At 53.8% G+C, this 21,455-nt stretch overlaps 4 protein-coding genes across 4 annotated transcripts; 3 read left to right on the top strand and 1 right to left on the bottom strand.

The window, feature by feature from the left end:
- Window positions 1–987: 987 nt before the first annotated feature.
- Window positions 988–1,782, top strand: NEUTE1DRAFT_146731 (uncharacterized protein; the record flags this gene model as incomplete). Its single annotated transcript, XM_009853069.1, has 2 exons — window positions 988–1,056; window positions 1,282–1,782. The coding sequence occupies 2 exons, from the start codon at window positions 988–990 to the stop codon at window positions 1,576–1,578; spliced, it is 366 nt and encodes a 121-aa protein (XP_009851371.1).
- A 4,713-nt stretch (window positions 1,783–6,495) lies between these two features.
- On the top strand, window positions 6,496–7,809 carry NEUTE1DRAFT_82763 (uncharacterized protein; the record flags this gene model as incomplete). Its single annotated transcript, XM_009853070.1, has 1 exon — window positions 6,496–7,809. The coding sequence occupies one exon, from the start codon at window positions 6,496–6,498 to the stop codon at window positions 7,654–7,656; it is 1,161 nt and encodes a 386-aa protein (XP_009851372.1).
- A 411-nt stretch (window positions 7,810–8,220) lies between these two features.
- Window positions 8,221–13,798, bottom strand: NEUTE1DRAFT_122584 (uncharacterized protein; the record flags this gene model as incomplete). The annotated part of the gene is made up of 2 exons (XM_009853071.1): window positions 8,221–11,677; window positions 11,741–13,798. 2 exons carry the CDS (start codon window positions 13,796–13,798, stop codon window positions 8,414–8,416), a joined length of 5,322 nt encoding a protein of 1,773 aa, XP_009851373.1.
- Window positions 13,799–16,157: 2,359 nt separating this feature from the next.
- On the top strand, window positions 16,158–20,239 carry NEUTE1DRAFT_64085 (uncharacterized protein; the record flags this gene model as incomplete). The annotated part of the gene is made up of 3 exons (XM_009853072.1): window positions 16,158–16,378; window positions 16,450–17,151; window positions 17,224–20,239. 3 exons carry the CDS (start codon window positions 16,158–16,160, stop codon window positions 20,183–20,185), a joined length of 3,885 nt encoding a protein of 1,294 aa, XP_009851374.1.
- Window positions 20,240–21,455: the final 1,216 nt, after the last annotated feature.

Consider the following 21,455-nt stretch of genomic DNA (forward strand, 5'->3'; position numbering starts at 1 on the left):
CATACGATCCAGCTTCGAGCATTGAAATTGCCATTTTTCTGCCAATTCCTGATCGCAATTGTCATCCAGTGTTAGATGGCCCGTACCAAGAAAAGGTTTTTAGATGGCAGCTTGTTAGCTCCCAAGCCGTGACCGAACTAGGGAATACCGGGCAGTGTCATTTGAGGCTGAAAAGAGGAATCATCTCTCACACAGATAGGAGGTGTTGAGGTAAGAAACAGCAAGTTATTCTCGAGTGACTGAGGAGTGTCCTCGTTCTAACCGCCTGTTTTCCATCTCCAGATCACAGCTGCGCGGTCCGGGCTTGCCACTCCGCCCTAAAAAAACGATTCATGGCATACCGATACATGAAGTCATCATCATCACGGCCACCAACAGGCGCGCTCGACCTCGCATCTTCACATCGGACCCTAGAACCACCCGAGAATGCCATGTGGCTGGAGCTGGATAGAGGGGCGCTCCATCTCTTGCCTTCGACAGCTGCATCTAGATGTTTACGATCAGTCCATGACATGTTCTGGAAAGAGGCACCCTATGAGATCACTTCCAGGTTTCTCCAGATTTTCCATTTTTGGATAGGCTCATCCTCCGCAAAACCTTTTTTTTTTTTGCACCCTGACAAACCCCGGAAAACCCCGGATCGTCAACACTTCACCCTCGCATCGCAGTGTGCTCATGAGACCCCTGGACCTGATCGACACTTCCCTGCAAGGCACTACCACAGTGGCTTAAATTTAGGACTTGATCTTCAAGACGTTGTGGCTTCCTGCCACGACCTCGGCGGTCTTGATGTCATCAAGGCTGAGTCTGCCCTCTACGGATGCGATGCCGCCAAGCCCACCTTCATGGCTTCTGTGACGGCAGTGATGGTCCTACACTAGCGCTTCTGTCCCTGTTCCTGACGGGAATGACTTCACCACCATCACCACCACCACCACCGACACTGTTACCCCGGATAGCTCCACCTTCATCTCTGACTGTGTCGTCATGACCTTCAGCACTGTCGTCCCCTCCAATACTGACAGTGTTCCTGGCCCTGTCCCTCCGGCCCGTATTGTGAGGAGAGCTGGGAGTGCGCATCTGAGTTTGCTGCCGTGCCCCAGTGCGCCGTTTCTATTATTGAGAAGACCGCCCTTGATTTGGGCTGTGCTTCTGATGATTACTAGTGCGAATGCACCAACGCTGAGAAAATCCAGCTTACCATTGTCGTGGAGGTTCTGGGCGCTTGTGAAGCCAGCGTGATCAACGACGTCCTTTTTTTCCGTTGAGACCCTTTGCAAGTGTGACTTCGCCAAGCCAACTTTCACCGAGTGCGGCTCCAAACCAGGCCCTACCGGCGGCAGCAGCGCTGACCCCGTCACCACTACCTCTGCTCCCGTCTCTGGCCGCGGCTACGGCGGTGACTCAGGTCCTTCCAGCTCTGGCTCGTCCCTCTACCCTGCCGCTATCTCTGTCCCTGGGGGTCACTGCGGCATCGACAACTGGGTTTGCGCTGAGCAGTTCAAGGCTATTTTCCAGTGCGCCATCAGCTTCATCCAGGACGCTGCCGTTTCCGTTGGCTGCAAGAAGGGTGAATAAGGAGGAGACTCAAGGTCTTGTCTCAACAATGTCCTGTCTGGTTGCGGTGTCACCAAGGACGCCCAGGTAATCTCGACCGTCAAATTTCTGCGCCTGCAACGCTCCCGCTCCTACCTCTACCACTTGCGGTGCTGTTGCCCGGCACTGATGCGTTACCCTAATGACTGCCATCTTTGCTGTTCTTCTTCGAGTTCAGTCAGTGCGGGAAAAACATGATGGACTTGTTTCTTTGTACTTTTTCTTCTCCAGGTATTCTGGAACGAGGAAAGCTGTTCTGTACATGATGGCTTGGTGAACCTTGATGCTCAATTGAGACAAGTGTTGACGAATGTCTGCTGCCAAAGTGCCTGTTTGGTTTTGCGAGTGAGTGAGTGATTGCCTGCAGGGGGGAAATGGAAGTGAGCTGGTATGACGTACTTGTCTCTGTTGGTTGTTGATCACCAACGTTCGCGGTGGTTGCTGCAAGGTGTGGAGTTGGAAAGGAGGTCGGTGTTTCTTTGACGACACTCGTTGGACAGAGCGCGGAGTTAAGCCTCACTTGGCTATGACGACATATGTTGATTTGCGCTGGAATGACTGCTCGATCTGCTTTCAATTGATCTTTTTCCGATCCGCGATGGTGAGATTTCAACTTGGGCCTGAGTTGACTATAGCGACGTTGTTGACTTGACGTGGGCACAAACGCTAAGATCGGCTTTCTATTAGTCTGCATGCTAATGATGCCCTTGAGAGATCTCACAAAGCGGCTACCGGTCATGGTGTGTTTGTCGGTGTGCCGTTGTGATGGAGGACTGCACGGCACAGCACAGCACGCTTGGCCCCGATCGCTGGCCAGTCACAAGCCAGTGAGCGGTGTGACTTTTGGCGGAATGCCCGGACAGGAAGGCCGCAGAAATGGCCATGACCGCCAAGGTGTTTACTTTCGGAGCGCCGTCATCCGCGATAATCTCCCATCAATCGGAGAGCTTCCATCGTCTAAGTGCTGAGCCAACATGCCGCTTCGGGCATCCCGACTTCCTCTTGGCGCCGTACCGCGTCCCTCACGCGCCTTAGCAGCATGACCAACATGAACTCCTCCAAAGTGAGCCAAGACACACATACATAATCACATCGCCGAGAGACTGCGATCCCGTTGACGACACGCCCGCGCAGAGCGCGGAGGTTTGCTGTCAATGGCTGCCAAGTGTGTTAACAGCGTTTACGGCGGAGTTCAGCGGACTTACTGATGGCGTCTTTCAGGATCTGTTAGTGTCTGTTAGTGGCATTGCTGGGCCCATTCCTCTCTCTCCGCCTCCAGCATCCCCGCGGTCAAGGCTGTGTTTTGTCCATCACAGTCCACATGGAGCTGTTTCAGGACGAGGAGATCTGGGGAAGGAAAGACATCGCTGGGGTTGATGGAGTTGTTCTCGCTGGCCATCAGGGTCGGTTGTAGCGGTTAGGCGGGGCAGGCCCGCCCGCCCACGGGGCTCCATCTCAGACGGGTTTTCCTCCTTCAGCAGCGGCGGGGGTTTGTTTTGATGTTGAAAATCTGGCTGAAGAGAAAAAGGGGGGTTTACATATTTGTTGTGTTCCTGGCTGTTGTTGCGGGCTCAAAGGTCCGTCCAATCCTTGTGATTCACTGAACACCGTGCCTCCTTCAATTTCTTCTTATCATTTTCATCTTTTTCTTTCTTTCCCCTTCATTATTCGTCTTTGTTCGAGGTGGCCGTGATGGGGACTGGTAACATCGAGCCCATTCAAGCAACAAACCCAATGGCAAAGGAAATTTCCGACACATGGGCTTAACGTGGGCAATATCCAACACCCCATCGTCGCAATCTCTGTTATCTTTGACCCCTGAAAACGGGTTCCTGTCACACTGCCTGTCAAATACTCTGGGCGCGGGTAGGAAATGCTTTCCGTCTGGAAAAGGAGATGATCACCATTGCATTGCCGCACTTTTAGGCGTTTCTAGCCGTTTTTAGAACTTCTTGGGCAACCTCTTGGGCAACCTCTTGGACCAAGTCGGAGATATCAGTGGGCGTCTTGGCCTTCTGTTCAGGGTGTGGTGGCCGCCCTTGGCTTTTTTTCACCTTTTTAAACTGCTTGGCTCTGCTTGGCAAGGTATTGGGCGACGACGACTCACCTTAACGTCATCCATGCTTTTACTGCAACATTGTTACAGTATCAACCCCTGAAAGAAGAGCACCCCCCCAAAGTGCAAGTAACCCCCAAAGTGCACAAGGATTGGGCGGCCGGAATTGTCCTCCCATATAAAACCTGCAAACTGCAAAGTACATACTCTTTGATGAGGATTTGCATCTACAGGGTTTTGATCTTGGAATGAGAGAACATCTGACCCGGTTACTGGGGCTCTGAAGGCCGCCATTTTTTGATGTAGTTGGGTGCTCTGGTGTGGCCAGAAGTTGTCTTAGACTATGGTCTGTGCACCAGATGCCCCGAGTGCAAAACACCCACAAGGTGCAAAGAAATCTGGGGGCCCCAACTGTTAGAGCTTTCAGGGGTTGACACTGGAGTGTATCTTTTGTCTTCGACCCCCTCCCCTCCCCCCCTTCTTCCTCCTCCCCCCCCCTTTTCTTTTTTTCTTCGCTGAGCCTCAACTGACTGTAACAACATGTGTAGCATCTCAGAGAGCCAAGACCGGCCAAGAAAGTGAGAAACATAGCCAAGAACGGCATTTTCTAGTAAACGGCTCCCGTGAAGTCGAGATGAAGCCGGGAGTCTGTTTTAAGACCCGTCCAGGCCGTCATGGACATGGGGGGCCCACATGGTAAAAGGTCCGACTTTGAAAGATTGCTGTTGTCGGAGCCATCAAGGTTCTGGACGTCTACCCACGTCGGGCATGTTATTGTTCAGGTTGTTGTCGAGAGTTGGTGGTATTTTGAATATCATCATCATCATCATCATCATCCATTTTGGTACTTCAGACGGTTTCTCAGCCATGGATGACGGAGTTATGATCTGCGATAAACTGTGTTCCTCGTGTTTTTTTTTGTTCAATTTTTTTTTCTCCGCTTCATCTACTTACTAAAAGTTCCGCTCGACGAATCGACTACGACGGACACAACACCACGCGCCATTCTCCTATCTTTTTGGGAGAAGCAAATCTCCTCTTGGCATCCTCGAGAATAGATACAGATACCGCAGATCACAAGAGTGGACCATCGGACCCCGGGAGTCGAGCCCCCTTGCCCCCCCCACCACGCCCCCTGAGCGCGATCTTCAAAGCCAGAGACAGGGTGCTGCGTAGCAGTAGACAAGGCACGGGTGTTGTATTCCCTGCACACAACTGCCGCTTTTTTGTCTGGGCATTCGCAGAACACCATCTAAGAGATAATGGATATCCTTCTTGGCATATGTCCCTGTTTACGAATCCATCCCTCCGCGGCGGTGCAGGATTTCCGAGAGGAATTCACCAGACCAGACATCAGTTTCGGAACGAGTCAGGTCGGGTCGAGGAGGGAAAAGAAAAAGAAGAAAGAAAAAAGCCACAGAAGAGCACCGTTTCAAGACCATGATATACTTTTCTCTTATAAGATCCCAGCCAACTCAAAACTGTAGCTGGGATCAGATATCTAGACCCCCGACACTCTAGGTATACCCAAGCAAGATTAACAAAAGCGGTCTGAGCCCGGAATAGATGCCCAGACTAACCACCATTTCGTGTATTTTCACTAGCAGGCCACAGTCCAACAGTGTGGATCGCTCGAGAAAAGGCCCAACTTCCGCCGACTTGTCTCGCCTCCTGGTTCGTCATTCCCTGCTACCATTCTGAAGCATCCCTATCATACACTGCATCTGCCAAGGTCTGCCCAGACATCTGGCGAACATCATGAGCATCGACAGCCTCGCGATGGACCCCTTGGCAAATATAGATCGACCAACCCAGCTTGAAACGTTTGGGCGACAGTTTACGCTTGCGAATCCTGGAGAGATTCGGGGGATGCGCCTCAGGGACTACAGGGGCCCACCCGGTGTGTGTTGCGTACGTGCGTGCTGTGCAGTCCGTCTGATGTGATGAGAAGGGGGTCTGGCGTCCAAGGTTTGGAGAAGGAATCATGGAGATCATGGAGTCCCTGGAGAACCTTAAAAGTAGACTGTCTCGACGCTCGGTTCTCTGACAATCCCCCCAATCCTCATCAGCTTCATTCGCTTCGACCAGCAGTTTCGTCTCCATCTTGATATATCAAGCCCATGATTCGACAGTAACCGACAGTAGCCAAAATACTTCCCTTACCCTCACTTCGACGCTCGGTCTGATCTGAAGTTTTTGGGTTGTCCATTTCGCTTGAACCACCGACTCCTTCATATCATTCGCGACTCCACGATACGCCCCACGATCTCGAATCTAGAAACACACCTTTCCCACAGTTTACACATTGCCGTGTCTTCCGTGGAGGCAAACAAACAAGCAGACAGATAGACGCCATCATGATGGGACAGTCCACCAACATGGGCAGCCAGGCTCCCATGCCGCCTTCTGTGCAGACGGGAGGGCACGTCATCATCCATGACACCACATACAACCAGAACCAACAGTCGCCAACACAACATCAACAACAAAACAGACTCAACCTAGTCGACACCTCCTTTCTCGGCTCCCACTCCCGGCAGTCCTCCTCCGCAACCGTAACCGGTGACGATTCTGACCCATCCCGCGCCTTCGGCACCTACGCCGGGACACCAAAGGGTGAGTATGAGAAGAAGGGCCGTTCAACCGATTACCTCTCCGGCCCCACCGGCGACAACTCCCTCAACACCTCGGCCGCCTCCTCCCGGTTAGCTCTCAACTCCAACAACGAGAAGTCCAACCACGATGGCCACATGTCCGGCGGCGCCGGCCAGCACCACCGCCGCTCCGCCTCCCCCTCTTCCTCCTCCGATTCCGACTCCGACCTTGAAGGTGCCGGCGGCCACATGCAAAAAGGCCATCACCACGTAGACCCCTACGACCCTTCCCGCCCAAAGCTACCACTCAAAGCGCGGCTAAAACACTTCACCTGGGCCTGGTACACCCTCTGCATGTCCACCGGCGGTCTCTCCCTCTTGATCGCCGCGCAACCACACACCTTCCCCGGCCTGCGCCAGATCGGCATGACAGTATACATCATCAACATCATCATCTTCGTCCTCCTGACCTCCCTCCAAATCACGCGCTTCATGCTCCACGCCGGCTCCTTCAAAGCCAGCCTCACGCATCCGCGCGAAGGCTTCTTCTTCCCCACCTTCTTCCTCAGCATCGCCACTTTGATCACCTCCACCCAAAAATACGGCACCCCTCCCGACAGTGAACCAAGCCAGGACCTCGTCTGGGTTTTGCACATTGCCTTCTGGATCTACCTCATCCTCGCCACCGCCGTCGCCATAGGGCAATACTCCTTCCTCTTCAGCCAAAAACGCTCCTTCTCCCTAGCCACCATGATGCCCACTTGGATCCTGCCCATCTTCCCCATCATGCTCTCGGGAACCATCGCAGCCGTCATCTCCCCCTTCCAACCCCCTCACCGCGCCATCGTCGTCATCTGCGCCGGCCTAACCTGCCAAGGTCTAGGCGCCGCCGTGGCATTCATGATGTACGCCCACATGGTCGGCCGTCTCATGTCCGTCGGCCTTCCCGACCGCGAACACCGTCCCGGTCTCTTCATGTGCGTTGGCCCGCCCTCCTTCACTGCGCTAGCATTCATCGGCATGGCGCAGGGACTTCCGCGGGACTTTGATCACGACATGGACGGGTTCATCGACGCAGGCATGATTCGCACCATGGCTGTCATTGGCGCCGTGTTTCTCTGGGCGCTAGCTTTCTGGTGGTTCTTTATTGGTGTTTTGGCTGTGTTGGCGAGCAGACCGAAATATTTCCATTTGGGGTGGTGGGCGAGTGTGTTTCCCAATACGGGATTCACGTTGGCGACGATTAGTATTGGGAATGCGTTCAAGAGCGATGCGGTGCTGTGGGTGGGGACGGGCATGAGTTTGTGTTTGTTGGGGACGTATTTGTTTGTGTTGGGGAACCATGTGCGGGCGGTGGTGGTGCAGGATATTTGTTATCCGGGGAGGGATGAGGATGTGGAGGATCATTAGATGGTCAGTTTGTTTTGTTGTTTTGTTTTGGTTTCTTGGGATTTTGAATACTGGCAAGCGACAAGTATGCTTCGTTCTGTGATTTAGATTTTATTTGTGTTGGTGTTAAAAGGTGGCCGGGCGGCAAGCGATGTTTGGCGATCAACTTTTTTTTCATTTCATTTTATCTCTGATTCTTATAGACTTCGAGCTGGACTTGTCGTTCTTCATTGTGTTTCTTGTATGGGCATGGCATGGCTTGATAATACCACCACGGACGGACGGACGCTTAGATGTTGGATAATATACTCCGACGATGGAGAGAGACAGACTCAGTTAGATGTTAGATTTCATCAGAACTCGGCCAATGGAAAAGACTTAAGACTTCTTATGATGACAATCCAGCTTCTTCTTCTTCTTCTTCTTCTTCTTCTTCTCGCCTTGTCTTGTCTTGACCATTATGAGATGAAATGAAATGAGTAGGTACTTACACCAATAGCAAATGAGACGGAGTGCCATCTCTTCTCTCTCGCGACAATGCGCAAAGCATCAACGCAACGCAAGTGTCTAGCAACCGCAGACTGCAAGTAAACAAATCAATATCCTTTTATGCTACGCTATGTCAATTCTTTAACATATACAAGTCCAGTTTGGTATCATTGGCCTTCTCCCGCTGTTCTCTCCCCACCTCCCCTTTACTTTACCCTTCTGCTTTTCTTCCTCTCTTTTCAGAATCTCTCCATCTCTCTTCTTTCTTCACACTGACAAGGTATCCTCATCACCGCCCTCCAACAGCCATCCCAGCTCTCCATCCACCCCTCGTCCCCCTTCCAAGACCCCTCTGCGGCATCCCACCTCCATAATTCTGCAACCGCTCCCCAATCAGATACGCCTCATCCCTGATCCTCATCTTCCAACTCTGGAACACACCCAGCAGGCCCCACACCGCCGCCGCAGCCAACAGCAAAAGTGCTGTAAGCGGGAAGCTGCGCCGGTAGATGAGCACGACGTAGGCGTCGTAGAGAGTCTGGTCCACCACGCCGTCGACGTTAACGGCTTGAGGGTGGCGAAGAGTCAAAGTCTCCGCCAGGCTCCAGGAGATCATAAACTTGGCGAAGAGGGTAGGAATGGCCATAGCGACGGTCCAGAGGAGGATGGCAGGGATGACGAATGCGCGGGTCAAGACCCCGGCGTTGGGGTTGAACCAGCCACGGCGCAGCACGGCCTTGGTAGCGAGGGCAAGACGGCTGCCGCTGAACCAGGTGGTAATTCCCCTTACCGAAAGCTTCAGGTACAAAAGACCAATGGTCCAGGACTGCATGACGCGGATGGTGTGGCGCGGGTTGAGAGCGGCCGCGTGTTGGATGGTGACCTGCTTGATGTCTTGGGCGATGGGAACGCTGTACATGAATTCGTGCAGGGGCATCATGATGTAGAGCTCGGCAACGGAGGCGATCATGAGGGGAAAGACGATCAGGAGGAAGACGTAGGAGTAGATGATCTTGGCGATGCGGGTGATGACGGCCAGGCTGCGGCGGACTGCGCCGTTGTTGAAGACCGATGCGACAGCTGCGGTGGTCCGAATCTTGGCGGTCTGAGAAAGGGACCGGATGTTGATGAGCGCGTAGACAATCACCCCCAACACGTGGATGCCGATGCCAAAGGCGTAAATGTCATTCGTCCTTACGCCCTCCGGGATCAAGAGTTTGAACATCCAGCGGCCAAAGACCAAGGGGATAATCGTAATGCCGACGCCCGTAGCGGCGGCAAACAACCAGATGAGGAGAATGAAGAAGAAGATGCGGATTCGAAAGTGCGGTGGGACATAGACCAGACGGTACTGCGTGGTCGAGTAAAGGTCGGTCTCGGGTACATCAGGCTTGCCGTCCAGTCTCTCATTCCTCTCCGTCACCTCAAGGAACACCGTCTTGCCCTTGGGAATCTTGACCTGGTCAGATGCCGGAGCGCGAACGAAGCGGCCATCAGGAATCAGTTGCTTGGTATTGACCAAGTAATCCTTGAAGCCTTCTTCAGGAGACAGTTTCCTGGTAGCAGCCTCAGCCTCAGACGGCACATACCCTCGGATATTCGGTGATTCAGGTTCGGACTCGGAAGTCTCAGCCTTGGTGCTTTCGGCCAGGAACTTGGGCTTCCACGGTCTCACAATCCCATTGGACTCATCCAATTGAAGGAACATAGCCTGCCACCATGATACCTGGGCATCGGGGCCTCTCTCAATCATGCGCAGACGGCCTTCTTCATCTGCCTTGCGCTCCCCGAACAGGAACCAAGTAATCCGCAAGCACCGGCCGCAAGTGCGAAACCACCAAGTGTACATAGCATGAAGTCCATCACCAGGTTTGAAGAACTTGACGGCCAAGGGCATCAAAAAGTTGTAAAAGAGAAGATCAAGCGGGAACTCGAGCACTGGCTCGTTGGACGAGTAGTGAATCGGCAGGACATTGGGCAAAGAGAGCGCCAACCCCCAGACCACAGCACCCAGACAGATTATGACAAGCGCGCCGTAGACGAGAGCAGAAAAGGCAATCTTCCGCAACTGGGTCGTGACATTGCGCTCCAGTACGTCGCGTACCGGGTGGAACTCGGGATCGTCTGGGTCGCGGATGAAGTAGAGAACTCCACGGCGCATGATCTTGCGGCACATGGAGACGAACAATGCAAAGTGGAACATGTAAGCCGTACCCACGAACCAGTGGACGAAGATCGATGTCATGGGAAAGTTGAGGGTAAATTGGAGGCGAGACATGAGGGTGGCATTTTCGAACAAGGGCAAGAGTGCAATGTCCAAAAGCATTCCGCAATAAAGCGGGAAGACGAGCATCTCGATGCCAATGATAAGGATGACCTTCATCACACCGCTTGCCTGGTTGAGCGCGTCGATGAGAGCTGCCTCCCATTCCTGTCCGGTTGGGCTGGATGATATGGGTCCGCCATGACGCAGGTACAAGACCGCCGCGATGTAAATCGTGAGGTAGCCGGCAAGGATTGCCCAAAATCTGTCTGTGCCATTCCAGTATGCCAATGCTGGGTCAATGGTATGACTCGCGTCAGGAAAGTTGACGTTGATGACCAGGTTAGGCTTCAACAAGGCAGTCGGCAGAGTCTTGAGTGCGCCCAACGCGAATGTAGTCGCGTTGCTCGCAGCGGAGAGCACTATAGGAGCTTTGGTAGAGTAGTCCCCTCCAAAAAGGAAGACAAGCGCGGAGCCCAGGGCGGTAAAGCCGGAAAAGACTTGCCCCTTGACCGACAATAAGGCTTCATGACTTACCGCAGAAAAGGTGTGAATCTCTGACATGGATACGCGGCCGAGCTCGTTGATGACCGTATGTCCAACTCGCTTGGCGGCGTTGGTCATTTCAACATGTGGATCAAGAATCGCTGCGGCGTGGCGGCTGCCGAAGAGGAGTTTCGTAGCCAGGCGAGCCACACCACCCAACCCTAGACTGGGATGCACCAGAGATAGCGCGTGGGAAACGAGCCCGAAGGCAATGACAACCATGTCCTGAATGAACCTGCACAGACTATAGAGGATCCAGACTGGGCGCATAGGCTTCGCAATGAACCACAGCGAATAGCGACCGATGTTGTATGGAATGAACAGTCCGAGAAAAATGGTAGCTGACACGAGCAGAACGCAGAAGATGGCGTTTTGGAATAGGCCAGCCAGAGGCCCGCGCATGCCAAGAAGCTCCAGGACGCCCTCGAGGTCTTCGGCATCATCAATGGCGTCTTGTTCGAGGCCGATTGCTGCTGCGGCGTCATCATCCTGGTCCAAGTCATCATCGTTGTCAAGTCCAGGGTTATCGCGAACGTCCACGTTGTCTTGGTCGTCCCGTCTCATCAAAGCGTCAGCGATAATATCAATAGCATCCTGTTGCGCCTGATCCGCCTCAACGCCTTGCCACATGAAATCGGTCACTCTAGGGACGAATCCACGAGGTTGAGGAGGTTGTGCGGGGCTATCTGCCGTGCTCTCGTCGAGGTTGGGCCAGGATATATCTGTCAATGCTTGTGGTTCCGCCTGACGCTCTGGGTTAAGGTTGGTTCCCCAATGTTCTGCTTCCGTGGGCCGCCTGATGTGTACATGGGCATCAGCGGCTGTATCCCTATTGCCATCTTGGCTACGATTCTCCTGGAATGACTCGGATTCTGCTGGACCGGCCAGTGAAGCGAGCAAAGGTTCGACCTCGGTGTTGGAAGAATCATTGTCATTAGTGAGATCTGGGGGCGTTGCAATAACCTGAGAGGCCTTTTCTTCCGTGGATGAACTGTTCGGGTCATCTTCTGGTAAGTCGCTAAAAGACCAGCTGTTGCTTCCCAGAGGATTGGTGTACATTCTGATTTCGGGCCCATCTGTATTAGCGCGAGGCCTGGCCGAAGAAGCGAGAATCTCGGAGTCCGACTCGGTGTCGAAATCATCAGTCGCAACGCCCTTGCCCTTGTCCCTAGAACCATCTCCGGCTTTCTCACCCTGATGATCATCTTCTTCCAAAGGATAGCGCCAGTCATCAAACGGATCGGGTCGTGGAGCGGCAGGAGTGCTGTCCATCTCCAAGTTGTGGCCTGACGGTCTCCCTGCTGCGCTAGTACTGGATTCCGCTGCGGAAGAGTTGAGGCCATCATTGTAATTTGCCTGAACTCGAGCGGCGCGCTCCTTCATGGTCTTGGTAAGAGCTATCCAGTAAGCCAACCTTTCCTCCAAACCACGCTCCTGGGCTAGCTCCACGATTCGGTCCGGGTTTCCGCCGGCCTCTCTGTAAAGATTGAGATACTCGTCTATAGTTGATGAGTCTGATTCTCCGAGTTCTCTTTCCAAGTCCGAAGCATAAGGATTGTTGACGGGTTGCCTGTCAGGCGGGGCTCTAGGCTGGGGAGGCTGAGCATCCCAGCCATGTTCGTCGTCAGTACCTGCATCCTCCTCTTCTTCTTCTTCTTCTTCTCCGAGACCACCGTCAAGGTCACCGTTCAAGGCAGGGCCGGGAACATTGAGCGGAGCAACCTGGGGCTGCACGTTTTGAAGGTTGGCAAAAGCGGCGCGCTCGTTGATTTCCGGCTGCTGTTGAACAACGTAATCTCGGACAAGAATAATCAAGATGAAACAGACAACAACAAGGACGGTGATGATCTGGCCCTCGAGTACCGCAATGATGTTGTTGTTGACGGTCGGGTTCCGAGTCAGGTTCTTTAAAAAGCCGACCTCGCTGAGAAGCGAAGGTGAATGGGCCAATGATGCATTGCTGTAAGGTGAAGCCGCTTGGTCGATGTACAGAGTCGCAGTAACGTTATTAGCGAGCTGACTGGGGATCTCCTTGAGGGGCGGGGGAGGCCTGTCCACGATACCACCTGAGCCAAATATGGTGCGAAGCAAAAGGGAAAGGAAGGAATGGCCTGCGCCAGAACCGGCACCAGTAAGGCTGTTTACGAACTGGGTCGAGTTCAGGGGCAGACGTCCCAACACGGCCCCCATGCTAGCTGGAGACGTGTGGGCGACAAAGAGTGGACTAGCTGGACATACGGTGGTGCCGTAAGCCCTGACGGAGAAGCCGTTTGAAGATGATGTGTTTTGAGACCTTGAAAACACAGCCGGACCTCCCCAGCCTTCCTCACAGAGCCAGAACAGCAGGGCCCATACCGAGCGCATAAAGTAGGGGAGCCACCCAAGCCAGACACTAACGACGAGGGCGGCCCTTGCCCAAGCGAGGAGCTTACGGACCGAGTACTTGAACATGTGGGCGACAAAGATATGGGCGGGGACGGTCCTGGGCATGTCGGGATCGTAGAGCTTGGTGAAGCGGAAGGGCGTCTTGCACAGCTCGCAGTGTTTCCTCTGGGTCTGGGCGAGCCATTGCATCAGACATTCTTGATGGACCCATTTGATACTTCCACTGCACTTGCACGGGTGGTACAAGGGGTCGTCGGGAGAGGCGTCGCCTCTGCAGATACGGCATTGCTCGGATTCGCGCGGGTTGTTGTGGGGTTGCGAATGAGTGTGGGAGTGACCGCCGCCCGAGGTGGTGGTCCATGTCGAGATGGAGGCTGATCGCGAGTTTCGCAGTCTGGTGTTTGGAAATCGGACAGGGTCGGGCTGGTCCTGGCCGAAGCCCGGAAGAGCGGTCGGGTCGGCGGGGTTAGCGTCGCCCATGGTGGAAGAAGCCCAGGGAGCGCAAGTTGTTGCCAGCAGCACAGGGGCGCCGTTTTTGTGTGGTGTTGTTGTCGAGTGCCGGTCAGATCATGAATTGGTCTTCATTCTTTAAGCCTTGGGCGGGGCGAGTCCGCTGACTCTTGTTGTCTGTCGTGAATTTTTTTGAATACTCGAAGATGGATTCGGCCTCGGTCTCGAGAAATGCCGATTAATGCGAAGCTTGGATCAAAAGTCGTCGGCGGGAATGTTGAGAGAAGACGCGATGGGGAAGACGGAGAAGTCGGCGACAGTTGAAGTACTCGTCGGGTCGCAGGCGGGGTCTGTTCGAGTTGTTGGAGACCGAGGGCAGGCAGGCACCCAGTCGCCGGATGACAGTCGAAGAAGCAATGGATATCGAGTTGATCACAGCGAGCAGTCGCGGGAGTCACGACAGTGGCGACAGAGGGTGACGACTGGCTCTGAGCGAGATGGCGCGGTCGTGGCCCGGGGTGAGTGGTGGTGGCAGCCGACGGAGTGAAGTCTGGAAAGTATTGTGAATAATTTAATGGAAGAAGAGGAACAACGAAGTGAAGTGACTGACAATGAAAGTTTCCGTCTCCAGCGTCGAAAGCGGTCCTTGTTCGGGAAAGTGTCGTGCAGTGGAACTTTCAGCAAAGCCCAGGCTAGAACTAGACCCCGGCTCGGAACCGCCAGGTCTCACTCGGGCCCGCTGGAGGGATCGTTAGGTAAGCAAAAAGGGTATAGCGCGCTAAAGGACAGCGAGGTGCACGGGCCAAGTGATTCAATGATAAGCGGCACATTCGATCACAACTTGGGTTTTGTGCTTCAATTGAACGTTGGCATGACATAACGGTGCAGTGCCGGCTGCTGCATAACTTGTGTAGCTTTCCACTCTCTTTACTTGTCGTGTGTCAGACTGACTTTCCGGCTGTTTTTTTCACAAAGGACAAGGACAAGATCTTGGACTTGAGCACAAGGCCGGCCTTGCTGGCTTTTGAGCATCATCACTCACAAGAAAAGGAAATTTGGAAACCAAGAATACGTAGCCCGCCTGATATGCAAGAGAACCCATGGCCAGTGCACATTCCAGGAGACGCGACCAACATGACATCCCCCCGTCCATGACCTTGATGGTAGATATCTTGACTGATCAACAGACACGGCCAATCAGGAAATATCCCGTGTCCAGATGTTTGGTATGTACCATAGTAGGTAGATATGTTTTCCATCGCTTTGGCGGTGCATCTCAACCAAGCACGCTCACTCACCACCACCTTCAAGGCTCAATGACGTCTGTGGGGCACGCTGTGGCACGCTACAGGTAGGGTTGAAAAAGCCAAGAAAAGACGGGAGAGGGGAAAGCGGGAAGCTGGAATTGAAGGAGGGAGGGTGACGTTGTACCTAGGTCCTGTCTGTTAAGTACCTTACATATATCCCCAAGTCTTGATCTTGACCTCTGGAAAAGAAACTAAACAGACTTTTACTTTTTTACCTTTTCTTCCAACCCAGAAACACCGTCAACAATCTTTGTCGGTTTGTTGATTGTGCGTTGAGATCTGAAGAGACTCTTGAAGAACAGGTACCTCGGCTACGGTAGCATCACAGGTTTCGATACCAGGCACGTATCATACAAGGTACGTACAAAAGAAGTCCTTAACGCTCTGACAGACTGTCGCGTGCGGAGAATACCTGAAACTGACCATGGAAAAGGAACTCTGTCCCAGGCAAAGAAAACATACCTCTACCAAAACAAGACAAAACCTCAACCCCTTGCCCTCCATCTCCTCGCTCTGTCTCAGGACCTGGCGACTGCTTCAGTCTATCTACCTTACCTTATCTCCATATCTCAACTCGGATTCTGGTAGAGGTGACGTAAAAGTAGTGTACGGTACGGTAACACCCCCCCCCCGGCCACTGTTAGGTCCCGTCCCATTCCATCATTGGCCCCGACCGGGAGCATGACCTGAGCTAACGGAAAGCGTGCTGTAGCAGCGGGAAGCACCGAACCAACGCCTGGAACCACTCACCAACTGGAACGAGCCCCGCGCCAGTCACTAAGTAGCATCCATTTTCACAGTCACGGCCCGGACCTTGACGTGATCACTGCCCTGGCATCTGATCCCCGTCCTTTTTCTCTCTTTTCCATCTTCACTTGCGCCGCCGCCTGTCCCCGGGGACCTATTACCACCAACACAACGACGCAACAAACAACACCACAATTTGTTTGATGATTGCGCTTGTCCAACCCTGAACGCGCTTAACAAAGCGAGCTATCGACAACCATCTCACATATTCGATCGCGACGTCACCAATCTGCTCTTCACAGTCACCTAGCCCGGTGCCTCAAGAGCCTGCGACCATGAAGGATGCAAACGGCTCGGTGAACGGCGGTCCCGAAGGCCCCATACCAACTCTCAATGGCCTCAATGGCATTAATGGCCTCAATGGCTACTCCAAAAAGGGCGTCAACGGTCCCATCAAGCCCACCCTCAGCCACTCGGCCAGCCCCAGAGTCACACCAAGACAACGCCCACGCAGTCGGCCTGGCGTGATAGCGAGGACGTTCAACGTTGTAGCCAGGTAACTATCTCGTATGATTCCCTTGGTCATGTTGGCATATCGATCTAACTGCTGTTTCTTCTTCTTCACAGACTCGTCACCTGGTACACCATCCTCACCATCCTCTTCCGCTGCCCCGCCTCGCTCAAGGAATGCGACAAGTCTTCTCCGCGCATTTGCAAGACCTACTTTGAGGTCAAGCAGACCGTTGCGCCGCACATCGAACCGTACTATACCGCCTACGCCGCTCCCTACGTCGACCTCGCGAGACCCTACTACCATGTCGTCGACCAAAAGGCCATTGCTCCCGCCCTGGCATACGTGCAACCCAGAATCCAAAAGGCCCACGGCTACACCAAGACGCAGTGGGAAAAGTCCCTTCAGCCCCAGCTTGTCAAGTACCAGAAGCTTGCAAAGTCCCATTACGAACAGAGCGTGGGTCCCCATGTCAAGCAGCTTTCCACTGCCGCCGCCCCATACTATGAGATTGCGCGCACCAACGCCCTGCAGACCTACCATGGCGCTGTTGTGCCCGCGTACCACTCCGTCGAGCCCTACCTCCACAAGGCCTACAAGGCCGTCTCGGCATTCACCGCCAGCACCGTGATGCCCTCGACCCGCTGGGCCTGGAACAAGACTAGTCTCTTCCTCGATGGAACCGTCATGCCCCATCTGAGGGTCGTCTACGCTGAGAATGTCGAGCCTCAGCTGCTCAAGATTGGCCAGCGTCTTGGTCGCCATACCACAGGCAACAAAAAGTCGGTGCCCAAGCCCCCGGTGGACTTGTCCTCTAGGTTGGTGGCGACGCATTCTCCTTCATCACCGTTATCGACAAAAAGAGTGCTGACTCGAACGCGTGCCTCCAGCACCAAGACATCGACCTTTAGCAAGCCCACGCCGGCCACTACCGCTGCTTCGACCCCTTCGTCTCACGCCGAGTCTACGATCCAGGTGGCTGCTGCTGAAGAGCAAAAGGTCCTGAATACAGAGCACCATGTTCCCGAGAACCGTATACCCCCTCCCGAGATCGATGAGGAGCTCGAGAAGGAAGATCCCGCTCGCCGTAGCGCCCGTGAGACTGTCGCTGCCGATCTTCAGGACTGGCAGGAAAGGTACTCCAAGGCCGCTGACCAGGGCGCTTCCGAGATTTCGGCCAGAATTTACGAAATCACCAAGAAGATGATCCGCCGTAACGCCAAGGTTACCGGCAAGGCTCTGCTCGATGAGCTCCAGACTACGACGGTTTCCGAGCTCGTCCAACTGCGTCGCAAAATCTTACAAATCATCGGGGCTGTGAAGAAGGAAAACGCCTCCGTCGATGAAGGCCGCGATCAAATTGCCGCGGTTGTACGTCAGGCGGGCATGTCCATCAAAGAGAGAGCTCAGGAGGTCCGTACCTGGCATGAGAACTACGAGGCCGAGATGCAGTCCGCTATTACCAACGCTGCCGAAGCCCACTTCAGCATCCTTGCCGACATCAGAGACCTGGCCTTGCAGAAGCTCGGTATGAAGTGGGCTTGGATGGATGGGGTCACTTACAAGGACTGGGCCAAGTACCATGAGCTCAAGAGCCGTTTCGAGGACTGGAACAACGACCTCAAGAACCTCATCGTTACCCACCCTGGTCTCGAGGCTGCTCAGAACGAAGCGGCTGCTGTTGAGGAGGAGGCCATGAACACTGCTGCTTCCGCTGCCAAGGAGCTTGCTCGCTTGAAGCAGGTTGCTCTTCGCAAGCTGGAAGCTGGCGACGACTCGGATGAGTTTGAGAGCACTGTCGCTCAGCAAGCTGCCGAGCATGTCGAGTATGCTCAGGATGCTGCGGCCAGTGTCGTTTCCGAGGCTAGCGAGTCTGTTATTGCTGCTGGTGAAAAAGTTTCCGACGTCGTTGAGGAAGGCGTCAGCCGCGCTGCTGAAATTGTGTCTGAGGCGACTGAGGCTGTCGTCGGAGCCAAGGACTCGGCTGCTGACAAGATGGAGGAGCTTGTGGATGACGCCACCTCCCCCGTTGTTGAGGCTGCCTCTTTGACGTTTGAGTCTGTCGAGAGCGCAACTGACAATGTCAAGGAGTCTGCTGCCACTGTACTGAGCGAAGCCTCCGAGGTCATTATTGCTAGCTCTTCCACCGAGACCGAGACTGTTGAGTCAGCCAGTGTGGCGTCCGAGGAGGCTGCTGATGTCGCTGAGCCTGCATCCAAAACCCCCTCTATCGTTGAATCCCGCCCTGATCTCGCATCTACTGAGATCCTCGAGGAGACCCCTGTCATTGTTGGTAACACCACCGTGGCGGAAAAGGAGGGCCCTGCTCCTGTCGAGCTCCCCGTTGAGGAGGAGGCTGAGGTAGAGTCTGATATCATCGTCTCTGAAACTCCTGAGCCTCCTGCCACCACCGTCAAGTCCGCTTGGCTCGGAGCTGCTGCTCAGTCGGTGCCTACGCGTCAGCCCATCATTGACGAAGATACCTATGACGATGTTTCTGAAGCCATGGAGAAAATGCGTAACGATGTCAAGTCCGTCTACTCGTCCGCTATGTCTCTTGCCAACAACCAGTATTCTGATGCCCTCTCCCTCATCTCTGCCCAGATCCGCGGCACCCCTGAGCCGGCTCACCAGCAGATGCTCGCATCTGTCACTCAAGCTTACAGCAACGCCATGGCCTCCGCTAGTGTCCGCCTTGACAAGGCCTTGAAGCTTGCCTCCAAGCAAGTATACAAAAGCACACCCACTGAGACTTTCAAGATCCTCCCCACCGCCGTTCCCGTCCCCAACATCCCCTCTTTGGACTGGGAGCGCATCCAATCCATTGCCGCCCAGCGCCTTGAGCAAGGCCGCTCATGGGCTGAGGAGCAATACGAAAGCGCCAAGATTGCCGCCGGCCTCGCCACTCCTACTCCTTCCACTCCCTCTGAGCATGTCCAAAAGGCTCTTGAGAACGCCAGACATAACTACTACGCTGGCCTTGGCGTCGCTCACGCTCGGTATTCCGAATTTTTGGCTGCCGCTTCGTCGGCTTTCAGCTCCATGACTGCCACCCCTACACCCACTGACTTTGTCGGCACTGCTTCGTCAGTCGCTTCTGTCGCCACCGAGTCCGCTGCCTCTGCGGCTTCTGTTGTTACTGACAACGCTGCCTACGCGGCCTCCATCGCCTCGGCATCTGCTGCCTCTGCTGCCTCCGCTGCCGCCGCCTCGGCCGCATCAGTCGCTTCCGCCGTTAGCGACGGCGCTGCCTCTGCTGCTTCGATCGCTGGGGAGAACGCCTCCTCCCTCGTTTACGCCGCGGGTGACAAGGCCTCCTCTGCCGCTTCCGTCGTGTCCGAAAACGTTGCCGATGCCGCCTCGGCCGTGTCCGAATCCTGGGATTCTGTTCTAGCCCGGATCTCCATCGAAGTCTACGGCGCTCCCACCCCCACTCCCTGGTACCAGACTGTCATCTCCGTCGCTAGCGCCGCCAGTGCCTCTGCGGCCAGTGCTGCCAACCAATACGGCGGTGCGGCAAGCGATGCCGCAGCTGATAATGCTGCTTCGATCACTAGCGCTGCTGGTGCTGCTGCCAGCGCGGCGGGCGAGTATGCCGCTGCTGGTTCGGATGCTGCCGCGCAACAGTATAGCGTCGTGAGCAGCATTGTCAGTGAACTGCTGGTGGGCAGGGAGCCGACGTTCTCTGAGAGCGTTGTGAGCAGACTCAAGGGAGTCTACGCTACTTCTATCCCGGAGGTTGTGGTGGGCGCGTACGAGAGCGCAAGCAGCTTAGCTAGTGAGGCCAAGGAGACTGTGGTGAGTGTTGCTAGTCAGGCTTCGGAGGCTGTTGTGGGACACGATGAGCTCTAAAACACGAGTCGGTGTTGAGGATGTGGGGAGATGAACGGGGAGAGTATGAAGAGGAAGAAGACAGAGAAGAAGGAGGACAGAGAGATGAAAAGAAAAAAAAAGGGGACATTGATAGCGGGAATGATGAGCGAAAATGTGACTGATGGATGAGACCGATGGGGAAAAAAGAGAAGGGTGTTTTTTTTTTTCTTCATTTTTGTTTTTTTTGTGTTCTTGATATTGTTAGCTTATACCCCCTCCCACTTGACCATACGGTTTCAGTTTCTTATGGGTTGTTTCTTTCCGTTTGTTAGTATGATGTATGATCAATTGCAATTTTTCCTTGTTCATGAGCCATATCAAGGGAACGTTCTACCCGGGTGAAATCTGCGTGATGGATGTAGACGTAGAGAGTTGGTATGTAGTGCCAATCTCATGGGATCTTGTAAGGACGTATTGTATGTACGTACGTGGCTGTTAAATATGTCCATGATAGAAAATTTCACAAGTCATACGTTTGTTTCGCTATTTCAAGTCCTGTCTGTGTTATTCTCTCTTTGACATTCTCCGAAGTGAAAAAAGAATGAATGCTGTTTAGCGCCTTGGTGTGTCCTGCTTTGGGAGAGGAGACAGTAACTTTGACACGGAGTTTGAAGATCGAAGTTGTATTCCAAGTGTAGATGACATCAGGCAAGAAATGTTACGGCACTAACGCACTTTTGGGCATGATACAAGTTGATGAGTTGTTACACTATTATTGCATCCAGTTGACAATTTTAAGAAGCACCATGATACTTTCACTCTCCTCAGCATGATCGGGTTCATCTACTTGATATACATGTTAATAAACTCAACCGATAGCTTTCGTAGGTAGTTGCCCCCCTCGCGTTATATTCTTCTACTTTGTATCTAGTCTATTCCGTCGATAACTGAAGAGAACTAAGTGGTGGTGGTTCGGATGATGGTGGTGGTGCCCGGTGTGTTGTTGCAAGGATGTGTGTGAATGAGATAGACTACTAACAACCCCGCCCCAAATCTTTTCGGTATGCAGTTAGTGCAGTATCTGAGCAGCCTTCCATTTGTTTCACTCGCTTACCGTCCGCTCGTCGACTTTTCAAGGTACAAAAGGGAAAATCGACCAACGTCTAGCATGAACACCATAGAGGGCCAGGCACCTATTGTAAAGGGAGATTCATTATTCAGGTATTCGTCACCCAAGATCCGGCCGGCGACTTATGGTTAGAGGGGTACCTAGCCCCCCCCCCCAACCCCCCCAAAAAAAAAAAAAAAA

Source organism: Neurospora tetrasperma (assembly GCF_000213175.1).
Source record: "Neurospora tetrasperma FGSC 2508 unplaced genomic scaffold NEUTE1scaffold_3, whole genome shotgun sequence".
NCBI lineage: Eukaryota > Fungi > Ascomycota > Sordariomycetes > Sordariales > Sordariaceae > Neurospora > Neurospora tetrasperma.